The sequence below is a fragment of the Condylostylus longicornis genome, unplaced genomic scaffold (assembly GCF_029603195.1).
Source record: "Condylostylus longicornis isolate FDR11 unplaced genomic scaffold, ASM2960319v2 ptg000663l, whole genome shotgun sequence".
Classification (NCBI taxonomy): Eukaryota; Metazoa; Arthropoda; class Insecta; order Diptera; family Dolichopodidae; genus Condylostylus; species Condylostylus longicornis.
In genome coordinates, this window is record NW_026578613.1 from 1 (window position 1) to 17,877 (window position 17,877).

The window sequence follows — 17,877 nt, forward strand, 5'->3', positions numbered from 1 at the left end:
GCAGATTCGAAGTAGTGGAGTTTGTAGAATGCAGTAGTAAAGCTAGTAAACAGTGGTCTGCAAAAAGTGGCTGAAAAAGGGGAAGAAGGAGAGAGGGACACACCCGTAAGGAGCTGTAGGCGACTTGGCCATTGGCGACAGCTTTTGGCAAAACGTTTTGACGGAGAACAAAAGACCACTAAGAAGTTTCTGATCTGCCTGTTGAGATTCGAGCGAAACCTTTTTTTGTTTTTGATTGTTCTGATGGGGAATTCCATCGACACGCATAGATCACATGTTGACGTTTTAATACGAAAAAGGAGAACAGGAGCTGAGGTGTTGAAGATTTTCCAGCCTGAGGAGACTGTGATGTTGCTGACGGCTGGGAAGTGGCTATTGACTGAGTGGATGACGCAGGCCCTGCAGTCAAGAACATAGCGAGGTATCAGGATTCAAAAAAGATGGTGACTGATAGAATATTTTATTAAAGTACGCTTATTGAAAATGGAATTTCAAAAGAAAGTATTGAAGCGAAACGTCTAAAACCCCTGTGAACCGACAAAAACGGGAAATTCACGGAACTATATGAAGAGTGAACCTTTTTATGCCCCTCTAAAAGTATTAAATCTGATTGAAAAAAAAACATCAGATTACTGTTCAGCAACCGCTTCGTCATCTGTTATTTCAACTTTCTGTGACTCTAGTCCATCCTCTTCTTCTTTGAGCTGCTTCGGTTGTTCGGTTTCATCTTCCTCGACATCGACAAGTTTAGTTTCGACAACGGTTTCCGTTACAGTCGTTGTTGTTTCTGAAATGATTTTTTCAATTGTGTCATCCGTCGGAACAATTTCTTCATGAACAGTTATTTCCGTTTTCTGAACAAACAATTGTAGTCAAGCAGCCAATTATTTGAGTCTTACCGTATGCGACACTTTCTCTGAACCGTTATCCATTGATTGAGAAGTCGTTACAGCAACATCAGGAGGGAATGCATCATGAACTGTTCCCATCTTCACTGCTGTCTCTTCATTCAATCCCCGAGCAAGGATTATAGCGTCAGATCTGGATGGGATGTTGTGCACGCTATTCCCAATTGTTAGTCGCCCTTGACTCCACGCGTTCGCCAAATGATACGAACTTTCTTCTCCCGCCTCAACCATCATGCTGTGATAGTGTCCATCCAAGTCCTTCAGTGTGCCTGAAACAATGCAGCGTGCTACGACGATCATCTTGAACCCTTCTACCTGCAAGACGCTCTACTTCGCACAAGCTCGCGGCAGATTGAGACGCAATAACAGCGACTTGTTGTGCATAATGCTCAGCCTCAGCGATTGCCGATTGATCCATCAGTTCGGATGGCATCGCGACTTCGATGAACCGAGGGACGTAGAGAGGGGACGTCTTGGCGAGTATAACGGGGACGCAACTGAGGAACTTTGAGATCAACTGTGGTGATCGTTTCAATTGGGACTGGAAACGTGTCGAATGATCTCTTCTTCTACTTCAACATTGACGTATTCAGGAACTGGACGGTCAACGTATTGGGGAACAGGGACTGCGCAACAGACAGAGCAGCAATGTTAGAAATCGAAGGAGAAAGGGAGACTGACCTTTGTTTCAGAACGACTTGTTCGTGAACTTCTGGCACCTCAATGATCTGGGGAAACAGACTAATGACTCCAATTCCATTCTGGGGTATTTACCTTCTCGTATGGGATTTCACGGTATTCAATTTCCGCAACCTAATGGGAGATTGAACTCATATTTGAATTCATATTTGAATTCATATTCCATCCATTTCAGATTCCACTTACTTCGACAATTTTCTCCTGAGTGATAATCTTCGGAATCTCGATAATTCGCTCTTGAATGTCGAAACGTGGAATCTGGAGAAATCGACATCATGAGGAAAGCTTTCTTCTAATGGGAAATACCATTCCACCACCACCGCATCATCAACACGCACCTCTTTGATTTTCTCTTGAAGGATCACTTCAGGAACCTCAACGATGCGCTCGATATATTCAATTTCAGGAACTTCAAGAAGAACAAAGTTTCAAATTCATTTTCGATCAGGAAGTGATGATGGATCGATTTACATGTCAAGTCATGAATGTTTTTACATGTAATTCATGAATGTCTTTACATGTATATATTGACACTCACCTTCTACGATCCGTTCTTGAATGATTGGCTTCGCTACTTCGATGATTTTTTCTCTAACCATTTGAATGTCCTCAACGACTTCTTCATGGACAACTTTCTCCGGAACGACAATCAATTTTTCGACGATGTCTTCACGCACCACTTTTTTAGGGACGCGCACTTCATGCTCAACGATTCTCTCTGAGATAACGTGAGCCTCCCCAATCATCGAGGACTGACTGACGATAGCATGTTGTCCCATATATTGCGATTGAGTTCCATGCCACTGCTGACTGCCATGACGGACAGTCCCAGATGGAGTGTAGCCGCCCATCGACGAGCGATGTGTCACTGTGGATCCTCTAGGGAGGAGACGGTTATTTGTCATAATCGACGAAACCGTTCCGTGATGGGGGTAGGATCCCGAAGGGTTATGTCCCATGATCGAGGGTGTCTCGTACCGAGGCATAGAAGTCATGTATCCACTTGAAGAATATTGATGATTATTGAAAGCTTGAGATGAGGAAAACACGCTACTAGTTCGATGATCTCGAGAAAGGGGAGACGATGTCGGATGCTGAATGGAAGATGCCATAAGATGATTGCTATTACCAAGAGTGCGTTGTTCTGCTGCAACCTTTTCTCGTGGTGTCATCGTTTCGGTTGTCGTTGATTGCGTGGAGGACATGAATGACTAGAATTATCTCTATTGCTCGTACAATCACAGCCTCAAGGTTCAGTACGATCTGACTGCATGCAGCACAACAAAACGCTCAAAATCCAAAATGACGCAGCTGTGGCTCTGCTATTACCAATGTAAAGATGAAGTGCAAAAAATGATCGAGTTAGAAATGGAAAGGTTTAGCCAAAGAACCGTATTCCGACTCAAAAGCCCCAGCGGCAGTCACGACACAGAAATGTACCAGAATATCCGCATAAACTATTTCGTAGTACCTTGAGATTGACAATTCTCTCTATAGGGACTCCTGCTGTGTTGCACCAAGATACGGAGATACGAATGTAAACATGTGTTGAGATTTTAATAGAAGGAACCTCAAATGTCCCCACCCTGGAATGAACCGTCGCTACCTGCCAACCAATCTCGAGGATGATTCGTCCATCAAGCGTCTTCTGTCCCCATCGTGCTAGAGTCACGCAGTCACTTGTTCTTAACCAATTTTGCATTCTCATCAGCTTTTCAAAGTACTGAAGTCTCCGCTTCACACAAGAAGTAAAGTGTCCGCCAAATTGAAGATCAGACTCCGTCAAGAAATGGCCTTTCCGGTTTTTACTCTTCCATTTCACTAGTGCTGCTCTGTCGAGATTTATCGTTGGGATTAAAGGGTTCCACCTGGGCAGAAAGGCCCTTGATGGGGCTTATGAGAGAAAGCGTGGCAAACTCGTAGATCCTCAAAACAGAGAGTGAAATTTTTCAAAATGGAGGAAATAACAGTGAATGAACGGGGGATCAGGAACAGGTGTGGGCAGAATGATGGATGCTGAAAGGCACTGGAACCAACAAAACTGCATCGCGGAAAGGGTCCTGACACTGATTGGTGACCAACCGATTAATGACATCGTGATAGAGAGATTATCCCAAAATGTCCGGGATCAATTTCAATTATGGACTGAATCCAGTGAAAGTGCATTCGTTGGATGCATTCTGGAAACATTCAAAAAGGCGGAAGATCCTCAAAAGATTTGTTTCTATTTGTCTCTCATATCTCAAGCAACTTCATTGTCAAAAACTCTCGCAGTCGAAGTTGTTCAAGACGTCCTTCGTCATCCAATTGCAAATCAGTCTTCCTGTCTTAACTTCTCTCTCTCTTTGATTGATACAGTGGTATCCCGCTGGAACAGATGGGAGAGATACACTGTGCCTGCCATTGTAGATGTTTTATCCTCCTCTCTCTTCTCATCTTCTCCATGCTTCCCCACGGCCGGATTCTCGAAGCTTCTTTTAGCTGAACTCTCCAGTGATGCTTCAATTTCCATAGCCAAGGATATTCTGAATGAGAGTCTCACAAAAGTGGAAGCAGAGCCCGGAAGCGAGTCCAAAGTTTTGGAGATATTCTTGCTTCTCGTTTCCAGCCAAACGATTCGCCCGCAAACATCTTCAGATAAGAACGGGAGGCTCAAGACCGACGGAAGGCCGGAAACACGCAGTAGGGAGCAAGGATCTGTTTCAGCAGAACAGAAAAGCAGAGAATGGTGGGAATTCGTGCTGGATTGTTTCATCAAAATCATTACCATTCTATCCAAAAGAAATCTCCAACGTGAACTTGACTTCCAGGGCAATCTGCTGCGTTGTGCGTTGGGTTGTCATCCGTTGATGTGGGAAATGGCAACGGAGGGTTATCATGCTTCCCAGGCATTTGATGTTCTGGAACAAGCTCTTTGGACTGCAGCTTCTTGCCGCTCATCGCAAGATAAAGTTGCACTCCAATTTAAGAAGTTGGCATTCGAATTTCTTAGAGTCGTTTCAACAACCTCCTCAGCGTGGTCTGATTTCTGGACTCTCATTGACTCCCTGAATTCGAACAGCCATCATTTATTGTCAGCGGTTTGGGAGAAGTCGTTCAAACACTTGATTGAAACTGGGACAAAAGAATCGTTCCCTACTTCAACTTTCAGTGGACGATTCCAAACAGTCAATACTTCATGTCTCAAATGCATCTTAGAATTGGGTTTGTCTCACGATAATCCTGCATCACTACGATTTGTTGTGGACTTCGTTCTCTCACACCCCGCCCTTCTCATTAAGCTCATCGGTCCAAAGCTCGTCAAATCAAAGATCTTCGGGTGGCTTAAGTCTTATCCCTCCTATTCGGAACCTGATTGGTGTTTCTCAGCTCTTCTTCCTCGCTTCTGTGAAGTCCCGTGGTTTCTGAGGGCAGTCGGTAGCAAAGAATACCGGAGTAATTTAGTCACATTCACTCGGAACTTTATTTTCTCTTCTGTTGAAGATTCAAGTGGACATGAGGTGATGATTGTACAAGCTCTCCGCCTTCGCCTTTTGAGCTTCCTTAATACAAAAGTGAAACACCATCTTCCCATGGCTGCCCTTCTCGAGTCTCTCGTTAATCCGCCCCTTGCTATCCAATGGAAGAGCAATGAGATTGAGCTGCTAACTGCCTTGCTTGATATGGTCAACCGAGAATTCGCGTACCAATCACGGCCTCATTTGTCTTCACTCCTCTTGACGTTGTTATATCAGTCAAGGTGTTTTGCTCCCCAATTTCAAAGTCATCGACATCAACGCTTCGTTCAAATATCCGCCATTTTAGCGCCTCTTTCTCATTCTTTCATTTCAAACTCTTCTTGTCACACTCTCATCTGCAGTTGCATTCAATCAATGCAACCAGAAGTATCCGGATCCTCGATGGTTTCTGATGTTCTGCACTTTATGATGAACGAGAAATCGGAATCTTCGTCTCCAATTGGAAATTGCAGATTCATCGCATTCAGTTTGTTGTCGTTAAAAAACGACGATCCTGTATTCAATGATGCTTCCCACCAAATCAATGACGCGCTTCTGGAAAATTCCATCGACAGGGTTGGTTTACTATCATGCAGCATTTTCAGCCATTTTGTTTTCAGTTCTTGCAACATTTCTCTTTGTCTTAGATCAGTGGAGCATTTGATCAAACAACGGAAACCGAGTGGACTGCTCGAGATGAATTTTTGCTCAACCATTGCACTTTGCTCGCCCATACATTCAACTCATTGCCAACATTAAGCATTTTCCCGGCGTCACTCTTGCTTCGTATTGTTGAGTGCATTCAAACTTTGGTAGCTTTGAGGGAAGAGAAGGGTTTTACGTTGGAGGAAGAGATTCGCTGGTTCCGAACGATGGTCTCCCTTGCATCTCTCGTCAAGTTTGTCCGCTCGGACACTCAATCGAATTCAGACCCTCAGATGCAAAAGTATCATTCATTTTTAGCAAACCGATTGTTCCTTCTTCTCGAAAGCAAACAGCCGGGGCTCCAACTTTATGCCGTTTTAATTGCGTTGAGTTGTTTGGGAAATTTTCCAGATAAGAAATTTGAAATCAGTGACGCTCACTGTTCTGCCATCCTCGAATTACGAGAGGGTACTTTGAGGGGTGAGTCATCAAAGAGCACAACGATTTTCATACTTAAGTGATTTTCGCACAATTTTCAGACCTTGTCAATAGGTGCTCTTCGATGCTATTTCCCTGCGACCTTTCTCTTTCCTCCATTGCTGACGCTTTTTCATCCGCGAAATGGAATCTTCTTGGATACTCGATTTCAGCAAACCCACGCCCAGATGGCTCAACTAACGACTTCAAAACACGCTTATGTCTACTGATTTTCAATCACCTCCCCTTAGAGAGTTCAACAGCCCTCCCGCATTTGCTTCGTCTCTTGCAGTCGACGGTCCTTCCTGTTCTGTTTGACTCAAAACGAGAACTTGGTCAACGCCAACAACTCCTAGTGTCCCTGTCGTGCAGCCTCAACCACCTGGTAGTTGAGCTGGGGACAAAATCGATCGGCGGTTCAGTTCCGCTCTTGAAACAACTGGCTGAAACAATTTTGGGAAATCCTTCCATCATCCTTCTGGATCTCCAACAATCGCAGCCCGTTCTCCTTGAGACGGCAATTCGATCCATCTTGCAAATTGGGACACGAATTGTGGGGCTTGCGAGAGCCTTCATCGGTGAGAACGGAGAAGGATGAATGAAACACTCGAAGTGGTTGTTCTGTATTTTCTTCAGTTCCATTATTGTGTGCACTGCGGTCTTTGGTGAAGGTTGGAAATGTCGAGCTCATAACTCATGCTTCTCAATTGGCTGCATTGATAACAGACTTCTTAGTTTATCGCGAACCATTAATAGAGGTTCGTTTATTGTAGCCACCAAACGATTCAGGAATGAATACGACTCAGAAGAAAGATTGACAGCCCACGAAAAAACTCATCAAGTTCGCATCTTTCCATTCAGCTATCCGAGCATATTGATGCTAATTCGGTTGTGGGAACGGATGATGAAATTGATCAACGCGTCGAGGTATGGAACTGCCTGTTCTTGAAAATGAGGAAATTCACTTTATCGTCGTTTTTTCTTGCAGTTTTTCCTTCCTACATCAGCATATGTGAGATTTTGTACACTCAGCTTCATCGAGTGGATGACCGAAGAGAGTCATCGCACTCCAATGATATCAGCCCTTGCTGCATCCATCGCGAAGGAAGTGACAAACAGGCTTCATGAAATTCATCGGGAGACCATTCGGTCCAAAAATCCATCGCTGCCTCATACAAAATCGCATCGTCATCAAATCCGTTTGTGGCAAGCATTATGTTGCCTTTCCTCCCATGAAGATTTATTGACGGAAATCATTTTAAGCGACGTGGACTATTTTCAAGTTTTGTGGGAATTTCTTGACGGTGCTTCTCTTCCTGATATCCGTCATCTCATGGAAGTATTTTTTTCTCGACTCGCCGTTGCATGGCCATCGTTCTCAATTCCTTTCCTCCTCAAGGGAATTTCACACATAAACGCTCCAACCCAGCAAACTTCATCGTTCATAATAATAACTGGTGCATTCCTCCTACGCAGCGGATCAGCCAAGATTGTCGATGCAGACGTTAGTCGACTTGTAGAAGGTCTTCTTCCGTCTGCAACTTCAAATAGCGCTTTAATCAGAGGAACAGTTCACTATCTATTTGTTACATTGTTTGCTCCAGATCCAAGGTAAGCGTCTTTCCAAAGTCTAGAATCCCTGTGAACTTACTTCTCTCAGCTTGCCAAGCATCCCCTGGTCCAATTTCACAACCAATGGGCGTTTAATGGAGATCTACGAAACCAACCGTGCAGTTTCCTCAATTGTTCATTTTTTGCTTCAAAGCAAAGAAGCCCAGAAAATGCGAAGACGCCTTCACAGCATTTTTTCTTCATGGAATCTGCTTGAGGAACAGACGCTTTTGTGGTTGCTTCCAGAAGTAGGACGTTCAGTTGTGATCCAGCTAATTGGTTTTTCTTCAGAGGCCTTCTGATTTAGAATCGGGATGGAATGGCGGTCAATCTGAATTTGACCAATTTGATATCAGAGTTCCAACAGCGCTCGCTGCAGTCTTGAAGTAAGATTCATTTACTGCAAACAAAATCGATTCTATTTTTCACTTCAGAAACGCGATCAGCGAGACTCTCTCTGCGATGCCAATTTATGAATCTGGATCGCCAGTGAATGTCACCCCTCTTCCTGATGTAGGTCACCCCTTCTATCACTCCCTCTGAAGCTTTCTACCATTGAAGGTTCCTGATGCGATTGATTATCAACGCAAATTCGAGCCAAATGAAAGCGAGGACGCTGCAAGGACTTCAGGATCCTCCCGCCGCCCAACTTCCCTGATTGTTGTTGCCTCCCTTGTTGATAAATTGCCAAACCTTGCTGGGCTTACCCGAACTGCAGAGATATTTGGGGCAGAGTAAGAGGGTGGTTTATCCAAAATTTCTTCACGAGTATTTGACTTCAGACGAATTCTCTTACCAAGTCTCGCTGCTCTTCGTGATCCAGTGTTCGTTTCTTGTTCTGTTTCGTCGCATCTATGGATACCAACAGAAGAAGTGAGTCGCATGGTTTGGCAAGAATTATGCCTGAAGGTTGCTCTTTGGTCTACAAAGCTCTCATCTTCAGGTAACCCCAAACGACTTGCCAGTGGCTTTGCTGAAGCTCAAACGTCAAGGGTACACAATCGTAGCGGTTGAGCAAACCAAAAATTCGATATCGCTCGATCAATTTGAGTTTCCAAAGAAATGTGTAATCGTTCTCGGATCAGAAAAAGAAGGGATTCCTGCAAGAGTATTGGCAGTCGTTGACTCTACAATTGAAATTCCGCAGAGAGGAGTTATCAGATCGTTAAATGTTCACGTTTCTGGAGCTTTGGCTATTTGGCAATACACACAACAATATGGAGCTGCTTGTTAAAATGTTGAAATATGACGCTCTAAAAAAATCAAAGTTCGAGAGATCTGCGAGTCAGAGGAAATCATCGGCTTCGTTGTACATCATTGCAGACACCCCGCCCTCATCCCATTGGGGGTGTAGAGGTCGACTGGGAGAAGCGCGAGTTAGATGGCTCTTCAACTGAACTAAGCTTTTCAAGCTTTTTGCAGTAGTAGACGTGATGGTGCTGCACTGTGAGAGAGCCAACTGCGCAACCAGAGCATCACTGAGCTCATCTTCGTTTTCTTGAGCCATATTTTGATCGCAAGATGATTTTCTTTCACGTTGAACTGCATGACAAATACTCGACAATTTGTTCAAAAGACACATTCGTTCTCCACTGTGATCAGCATCGCGCTGAGATTCCAAATACGCAACTGCTTCGTCGATTTTTGCTTTCAGTTCTTCAGCTGCATCCACCCATGAATCCAGATGAGTCGCCAATTGTGTATCAGCGACACGATCTGCAACTGTTCTTGATTGCGTTGCTGTTAGAGGGTTGGATGACTCGTTCAATAACGTCTTTGATAGAACTGCTTTCGATATCACATCAGACAGAACGATCCGCTCAGCTTCGCCAGCTTCTAACTTGAAACTAATTTCTCTTAAGCACTCCGCTAAATTGAGTGAAGTGCTCGAGAACTTGTCGAAGAGCTGGATTTGAATGGACTGCTTTCCGTTACTGGGAGACGTATTTTTTGGGGATTCTTTGATCAAAGATTGGGCGCAACTCCCGCTAAGATCAATCTGTGGCGCTGATGGGCTCTTGAGAGATAGAATGTATGGCGAGTCGCAATATCGACCAGATTCTTCCAGAAATTGAAGCATGAACGGTGAGAAATCATCCGATCCAGCGACATACCAGCCAACTAGTTCAAGTGTTGGAAAAACCTCATGATACTGAGAAAGACGCTGTTGAAAGAAATCCCAATCTGGCAACCCTCTAGACCACCTCGGAGCTGTTGATTCCTCTGATGCTGATAGAAAAGCAATCTCAAATGAGTTGACTAAAGCTAAATGTCCTCCGTCCAAAGTCCCCAGCAACGCTCCCAAAACAACCACATCCGATTGAGACTGAAATAATCCATGTTGCCCACTGATAGCACGACAAGACTCCCTCGTTAGATGATCGGATACGTTTATCAACACTAAAGGATGGAGAATGGACTCCATGATCGACGTCAGTTTTTTTCAGACGCGTGACTGGATCAATATTTGATCTATGGATGGCGTACAGCATTTTGATTTTGACTTTGGAATTGGACTGCCAGAAGAGGAACGCCAGCAATTGAATGAAATTTACAGTACTTTACTCAGTGGGTGGTTGTTCCCCTGTCGCTCGATTTTATACTTCTTCTTCTTTCAGTATTTATTCAAAATTATCTAGAACCAGCAGTGTCTGATCATCTCACAGATGCCGAAGATGTTTCTGGCGATCCTCCGTCAAAGCGTCCCCGTTTATCAGAATTCAAATCTCCAGAAAAACCAACTCCTATGGCTTCAGCCGCATTAGCTCAAGCAGCAGCTAATGCTCCCTCTAGTGTTTGGGACATTTTCGATGATGTTTTACGAGATGTTGCAAAAAAAGGAACTGCATTGTGAGTTGTTTGATTCCATAAGTGAAAGTTAAAACTGAATATGTGGGGTTCGTGTCGTAACTTGAGAGTAGAGATCAAGTTATTTCTTGAGAGTCAAGTTGAATAACTTGATCTTGACTCTTCCAGTGGAATACGGCGAAAATCCGTCTGTTATTCATCTCAGATGTTCGTGGCCATTTCTAAGGGTGATTATCGCTGCTAAAATGGAGTTTGTAAGTGAGAGATATGAGCGCTTTGAAAAATGCCCCTTCCCTCAGCTCTTTTCCTCCTCCTTGGGTTCGATGCGACCTCGTAAACCAGATGATCTTGAATCTTTGCGTTCTTCAATTGTTCATTTATGGGATTTGGATGTGTAAGCGATTGCTCTGATGGGGTCACTATGAATGAGTATGGGGTTAAAGCTATGAATGAGTACAAGCCATACATGTTTGTTTTTTAGCGCTCCATTCACTGTTCAACGTGCAGCAGAAATTTTAGTCAATTCCCGTCAATACAGAAATCCTAGAAAGCTCGCCTTTGCTTTGGATAAGGTGAATTTTTCTTTGTTTTTATTTTTCATCTCTGTTTTTATTTACAGGTCTTTAGAAGTGCGACTCTTCCTTTAGCGTGGGATAAGAAAGCGTCTTATTTTGAGCATTATTATAAATCAAACTTTGACTCGATGCTTTCTACTGCAATTGCTTCTGTAAGCGCCATAGTCTCGGATTGCCGTTCCATGATTCTTTACGCAGGGTCCACGGCGTCCCCGCACTCTTCTTCCCCGTTCCCCCGCTTTGAAACCCTGTGGGCGTCTCAGTTCAACCTCCTCAGTGGTTTCGTCTCTCTCCACGCCTGTTCTCGCTGGCCCTCGTCTGAGAGACGCGAAACGGCCATCGGATGAGGAAAACTCTCAGGAAGGGGAGACTCCTGGATTTTGGCAAGAGGGCGAGCTTGACGAGGAAGATGAAGAGGAAGTGATGGGAGGAGATGAAGAAGATGCAGAAGAGCAATTTGATAAAAGCAATAGCGAATATGTTTTATCTCTCCCTGAAAATCCTCCTTCATCAAGGCGTCTAGTGAGACCCCATCAGCTACCACGAATGGCTCAAAGTCATACGATCCAATCAGCTAGAAGGAAGACTGGCGGAGTTGCGGATCTCCTAAGAGACCTTCATGATGAGTTTGATGAGCCGGTGTCTCTTGGACAACCAGATAAAGCATCACTCGACCCATCCAAGGATACAAATTCTGGTTTGGGTTTACTCACTGGGTATTTTGATGAAGAAGAAGAGGGAGTGGCAAGGACGGAATCAACTACTAGCGTTGAAGCAATGAAGTTGCTAACAGATTCGCTTAATCAGCATGTAGAGCATGTGTGATCATTGCGCACTGCACCTCAGACTGATTTCCCATTGCCGGTAAACACACATCCTGGACTGTGCCTGGTGAACCCTGATCTGTAATCGTTCACCTGAGATACAATGGCTCGTACCAAACAGACTGCTCGTAAATCAACTGGAGGCAAAGCGCCTCGCAAACAGCTCGCGTCTAAGGTGAGTGATGCGCGAATGCCATCCCTCATTCGGAGTGTTTTTAGGCCGCGAGAAAGTCGGCTCCAATTACTGGTGCCGTCAAGAAGGCACATCGCTACCGCCCAGGAACCGTCGGTGCGTCTTTTTAGTTTTTGGCGGGTTCATGATATTATTCTTTTATAGCGCTTCGTGAAATCCGAAAGTATCAGAAGAGTACCGAATTATTGATCCGTAAACTTCCCTTCCAACGATTGGTCAGAGAAATTGCCCAAGAGTTCAAGTGCGTGGTTCTCCAAAATATTCGCGCAAAATAGATTATCATTTCATCGCTCTTGCTTTGTCGCTTCGGTGGTTATATGCCTGGCTGTTGTTCCAGAATTTTGTTTGTTAATCTTGGTTTTTCTTTTAGAGCGGATCTTCGTTTCCAATCCCAGGCAGTTCTGGCTTTGCAAGAAGCGTCAGAAGCCTATTTGGTCGGGCTTTTTGAAGATACGAATTTGTGCGCAATTCACGCTAAAAGAGTGACAATTATGCCGAAGGATATTCAACTCGCCGACGAATTCGCGGGGAGAGAACTTGATCCATTTATTGATATCAAGCATGCTCCGTTTTTTTCAAGTAAACGAAAGGAATACCGCACTAAAAAGTCCTATCGCTTCAAAGCCACAGTCCAATCGCAGGGAGCGAAATCCTTCTGGAATTCTTCAACAGATGACTGATAGCTTCTATACAAAGATAAATAGAAACAAAAATAACCAGATGATCCACTCGTCTCTCTCACTCTGGATCCGGATAATAAGTTTCATTAGAATCCAATTCCATCATTCCTTGAATGACACTCCTTCCCAACGATCGAGGAAATTCTTGATCTTCCACAACGTGAACCATCCCCCCATCTACAACACACGAATGACGAGTTGAGTATGCGGCTCGGTACTCCGGACATGCTCATTCAGACCCTTTACATTATCTTTTATCACCCTTTAAATTATCTTTCTATCCCCCTTTAAATTATCTTTCTATCACCCTTTGGATTATCTTTCTATCATTGCTTACTCAAATTGAAATCGACATGAAAATATTGGAAATTCTTGGGAATCACACCTCGAACCCCTTCGCGACGTGTTTGTGGCACATCGATGATTTTTTTATGTTGCGACCACTCAGACCCAATTTCAGACAAAGCTTTTCTAAAATACGCCTGAAGAACAAACGTTATTGCTGATGATGAATGTTCTACGAGTTGGTTATAAATGTTGACTCTACCTTGGCCTCTCCGATTCGATCGAGATCCATACCGAAACAATCAACTGTTGTGTGTCCCCCACCTCCCATCAAACTTCTCTCCATGGAGACAATCCGGGACGAGCATTCGACAAATACAACTCCCATATTTCGCTCATCGAAAAATCTACAGAATTAACGTCAGAATGAACTTGTTTACTAGCAGATGACTCAGAATAAAAATTGTTGGGAATCAAAGTTCGGATAAGAACTGGTTCTTATAGATCGCAGGTAGAAGCATCGTAGTACCACTAACCACCAAAGTTTTACCTAATCAACGATTTCTGGAAATTTCTGATATCTTGATAAACATCTTCATCCAAAGCTGTTGTACTGGACGAATGGCTCTAAGGAACAAATAGAGGTAACAAGAGGGTACCCCAATAAATCAACTCACAACAGGAGAGATAAAAAGATGATACTTAACGACACATTGTCGAAAACTTTGAAAGCAAAGATACGCATTTGGTGACATCGCAATCAGACTTCTCCCCCGAGCAGCATGAAATTTGGAACTCTCCGGGCAAAACAAGCACCTTTAAAAAAGTGATTCTTCAACATATCTATAATTATCTTACTTCTGTAATGCTCTGTTCAAATGACGAGTATCTGCAATTCTTCGTTTACTATTTTCCCCAACTTGTCTTCTTCTCCCATCTTTCAACAGCATCTCCCTCATCATCATCTTCATGGAGATTTCGATAACTTCGACCCCTGGCAATCATGTTATTATGTTTTTAATCATTAAGGCATGATGTTTATTTTGTCGCTAACTCGAATGATACTAGTCGAATGATACTCTAATTCCTCACTTTTTAAGAATATAATCTTCAAAATGACGATCATAATTCTCAACCCCTTCGACTCTAGTAGATCGATACAACTCAGCGACAGAAACATCATCAGAATTTCTGAAGAACCCAAATGTGAATATTCTTGATTATTTCGATCCTTCTCACCCTTTCGCTTGTTTCTCTCTTGTTTTCTTACGCGATTTCCTCTCCATATCGATCGACGTCAGTGGCAAATACCTTCCCTCAGCATCGACATCTTCTATAACGCGGACTTCTTCTCTTCGAGCGTCCCTTCTTGCGCCCTTTTCCCCTTGTGCCCCTCTTTCTTTCTCCTCTGCTTTTCTCTGTTCTTTTTCTACCAATCTGACTTTTTCTGCCTCAAGCTTTTGATAGCCCTCCAGATCGCCTGCCATCAACAGTTTCAATGCTTTACTAGCAATTGTATTTGGATCTTCATCCAGCTGCGATTCCTGCACTTGCTTCCATTCATTTCCACCGCCGTCATGCTTCATTTCATCTTCTACCCTCTCTACCATTTCGCGTCTACTTCCTTCGCATCGCCCGTTTCGTCCAAATGACGTTTCATCTTCACTTCCACTACTTTGCACTTGCATTTGTCGAAGCTGTTTGAAGTCCTTTTTACCACGGCGCTTCCCCCAGCGCCCCGCTGCTTCCTCCTCCTTCTTGAATTTGACGACAGGCGACTCATCTGGGCATCGTTCCTGTTCTTCTCTCCTTCTTTCTCTCCTTTTACGCCATTCACGACCAGAGTCTCCGACAGCAGTCTCAGTATGGTGGACATTGCGCTGTGGCATCTCTACAGTCGTGTCCTCCTTCCCTGATCCTCGAAGATGGAGACCAGGTCCCAAAACATCCTCAAGTGGTTTGTGTCTTCGACGCGTATAGATATCCTAGAACGACGGACTGGATGTTCAGCGACGACGACGACATCTCACCTCCACTTTTGTAGCTCGCGTTTCTGTTTCCTTTGAGCTTAACAAGGAATCGAACTCTCCTATCTGACACCAAGATATTCACCATACTGGTCTTCTGGCTCACCATCCACGACTCTCTTGCTAACTCCTGTCCCCCACCCTGAGAGGAAACGGACGCCTCTTCACGTCTGACCCGTTTCGAAGCATGTTCGCAATCAGCTTCTGTCTCCTTGCTCTCCTTCCGTTTGTGCTTGCCGTGCTTGTCGACGATTTTTGCACCACGCAGCATGGTCCTTCTGAGACAGCTGTTGATTTCTGTCGCACCGAAAAATGTACGAAAAAACTATAGAACGCAGCTCATCTTTTTTGACGCTTTAGCAGAACATCGATATCGGCTGTAACAGCATCAACTAATTCCTCATCTTGTTGTTCCAGTGCGATATCTGCTGCGCTTATGCCGTCTTGATTCACCACAGTTGCCGACGCTCCTGCTATTCTTAATAATTCAACAGCCCTCACATTTCCCTGACACACAGCCATTGCTAGCGCCGTATTTCCCTTTTCGTCAAAAAGCGTTGGGTCAGCACCAAGATTGAGTAGCTGTTGAATACACGGCGCCACCATTTCATCTCCCATGGCTGAACAATGAAATAATTGCATTAGAGGTGTGAGCCTCTTGCTATTCGGTCTATTGAGTATTCCAGTCACGTAGACGCTCCATATTGGTAGATCGTCCGTGCTATTCCGCGACTTCACTTGACCGACCGAATCACACATTTGTTTCTTAAACACCAGCCAGTCGAGCAGTTGACGCACTATATCTGCCCTGTAGAACTCAGATTTCAGGGACAACATCAGAGGAGTATCGAACTCCTCTTTATCAAGAAGCGTTAGATCAATATTTTTTAACGAAAGGAATATTCTAATTAATTCAATTCTTCCTTTTTTGATACAATTATGGATGAGCTCATTCTCGTTGTAGACGCTTATCAGTTGCCTGATCTTTTCCAAAGACGACCGTTGAAATGAGTATCCCAACACACTCGAACTATTTCCCTTTGGATCCGTTGCTTTGTAGAGTTGCTCTAATAGAACGTGCATGTTGCTTTCAACGATGCGAAGGAGAAGATCGGGCGGATAAGTTGATGAAAGACTCAAGAGCATGGCAGTTAGCTGATCGTTCCCAACTCTGAATGCGACTCCAAGAGGCGTTTCTCCATCCTTGTTTTGAGAGTCCAAGAGATCTTTGTTCATGGATAAAAGAAGGTCTGCGATCCCCAACGACCCATGCTCGATTGCAACATGGAATGGAGTATTTCCTGAACGAACAACAACAGCAGAGTAGTTTCATGACTTGATAGATTATTCGCACGAACCAGATGAATTCTGTTGAATTGCTAACGGGGACAAATCTCCATGAAGGGCTTCCAATGATTTCATAGTTGCAAGAATTATTTTAGAATTGAGTGATTTTTTCGCTGCATAGTGAAGAAAGTTATTTCCATCACCATCGCAGATTCTTGGATTGAGTTCCTGCTAAAGAAAAAATAAAAAAAGAGATGCTGAGAGGCAACTTACCGCGTGCCGCTTAAGAAGCTTATTGAGGGCGTCGGTATTCTTGTGTAGAATTGCAACCATAAACGGAGTTTGTGACTTCAGGTTGACAGCATTGACATCAAGACCCCTCGCCTTCAACAGTTCATCACTAATTTTGAATTTATGAAAAGCAATGCTCAAATGAAGTGCCGTATCTCCACAATCATCTTTCACATTGATGTTATCATCAAGCAATGCAGCTAGAACTTCCTTCGTTTTTCCTTTTTTGATGTCTAAAACGATGGAAGGCCCAAGCTGTGAAAGCCTCGTGGGGGCAATTCTTGAAGAGGAACAACGGGACAGAAAACGCATTTTGAGCTTTTAACACCAGAGCCACATGCAACTGTCCCGTCAATGAGAGGTGACAGTAGGGACATCTAGGGCCATAGACATCCTTACCGCTTTCTCCCTAAGCACCATATCGGCATCCCTATTGCACCTTTGAATTTGTTTCTTGCTATTTTTTTTGTTTGCCGCGATACATGCATTGTATGAGGTCCACATCCTTGACTTTTGAATAACGAAGCTAAGGGCTCATGACTCTCAAGCCCAGATGTGAATACAAACATGATGACGCCGAATAAGGTTTGATTTATTTTTTGGGTATCATTTTTTGCCAACGCCACTCTGCTGCCCCGTCTATGTGCGAAAACAATGACGAATCACCAGGTGGATAGCCCCATTGTCGATCAAGATGGAGTTCCCAACGCGGATACCTTCGGAGGAATTGGTCGCCATCTCCATATTAATGGTGACCAGCTAAATGATGATTTCGAAATGGCTCATTTGGCGGATGCCATATCAGATATGAATGCCCGACAATTCCTCGATCGCGAAGGCTTCGGAGAGAGATCTGATTTCCAAGCAGCTTTCGAGTCTCATCGCTCTGGTCATCCTTACAGACATCGTGAGAATCTCCGAAGCGGGAGACTGTCGTTCATCGCGCGTGCACTTCTCATTTTGGTCGGAGGCCTCACTCCTTTATTAGTCGAAATGTATAGTCTGAGGGATGCTCTGTCCCAATTCCTCGATCATCACTCGTGGATACAATTGCGAGCCAAATATAACCC

General features: G+C 44.0%; 3 protein-coding genes and 1 pseudogene across 3 annotated transcripts; 1 reads left to right on the forward strand and 3 right to left on the reverse strand.

The window, feature by feature from the left end:
• Positions 1 to 1,678: 1,678 nt before the first annotated feature.
• Positions 1,679 to 2,812, reverse strand: LOC129617845 (uncharacterized). The gene is made up of 3 exons (XM_055532890.1): positions 2,146 to 2,812; positions 1,794 to 2,016; positions 1,679 to 1,721 (listed from the first exon to the last, which is right to left on the reverse strand). Exons 1-3 carry the CDS (start codon positions 2,810 to 2,812, stop codon positions 1,679 to 1,681), a joined length of 933 nt encoding a protein of 310 aa, XP_055388865.1.
• Positions 2,813 to 9,122: 6,310 nt separating this feature from the next.
• LOC129617846 (COP9 signalosome complex subunit 6-like) lies at positions 9,123 to 10,262 on the reverse strand. Its single transcript, XM_055532891.1, has one exon. The coding sequence runs from the start codon at positions 10,260 to 10,262 to the stop codon at positions 9,123 to 9,125; it is 1,140 nt and encodes a 379-aa protein (XP_055388866.1).
• A 1,643-nt stretch (positions 10,263 to 11,905) lies between these two features.
• LOC129617844 (uncharacterized) lies at positions 11,906 to 12,778 on the forward strand (annotated as a pseudogene).
• A 2,790-nt stretch (positions 12,779 to 15,568) lies between these two features.
• LOC129617847 (alpha-latrotoxin-Lhe1a-like) lies at positions 15,569 to 17,376 on the reverse strand. The gene is made up of 4 exons (XM_055532892.1): positions 17,207 to 17,376; positions 16,790 to 17,087; positions 16,588 to 16,747; positions 15,569 to 16,530 (listed from the first exon to the last, which is right to left on the reverse strand). The coding sequence occupies exons 1-4, from the start codon at positions 17,374 to 17,376 to the stop codon at positions 15,569 to 15,571; spliced, it is 1,590 nt and encodes a 529-aa protein (XP_055388867.1).
• Positions 17,377 to 17,877: the final 501 nt, after the last annotated feature.

Excerpts from the sequence above, each read along its gene's own strand:
- LOC129617847 (XM_055532892.1), bottom strand. The coding sequence starts at position 17,376 with ATGTTTGTATTCACATCTGGGCTTGAGAGTCATGAGCCCTTAGCTTCG. Across the intron at positions 16,748-16,789 it reads AGCTTCTTAAGCGGCACGCG|CAGGAACTCAATCCAAGAAT; the intron begins GTAAGTTGCCTC and ends TTTTTTCTTTAG. Across the intron at positions 16,531-16,587 it reads AATTCAACAGAATTCATCTG|GAAATACTCCATTCCATGTT; the intron begins GTTCGTGCGAAT and ends TTGTTCGTTCAG.
- LOC129617845 (XM_055532890.1), bottom strand. The coding sequence starts at position 2,812 with ATGTCCTCCACGCAATCAACGACAACCGAAACGATGACACCACGAGAA. Across the intron at positions 2,017-2,145 it reads TCAAGAACGGATCGTAGAAG|TTCCTGAAATTGAATATATC; the intron begins GTGAGTGTCAAT and ends TTCTTCTTGAAG. Across the intron at positions 1,722-1,793 it reads CTCAGGAGAAAATTGTCGAA|GTTGCGGAAATTGAATACCG; the intron begins GTAAGTGGAATC and ends ATCTCCCATTAG.
- LOC129617846 (XM_055532891.1), bottom strand. The coding sequence starts at position 10,262 with ATGGAGTCCATTCTCCATCCTTTAGTGTTGATAAACGTATCCGATCAT.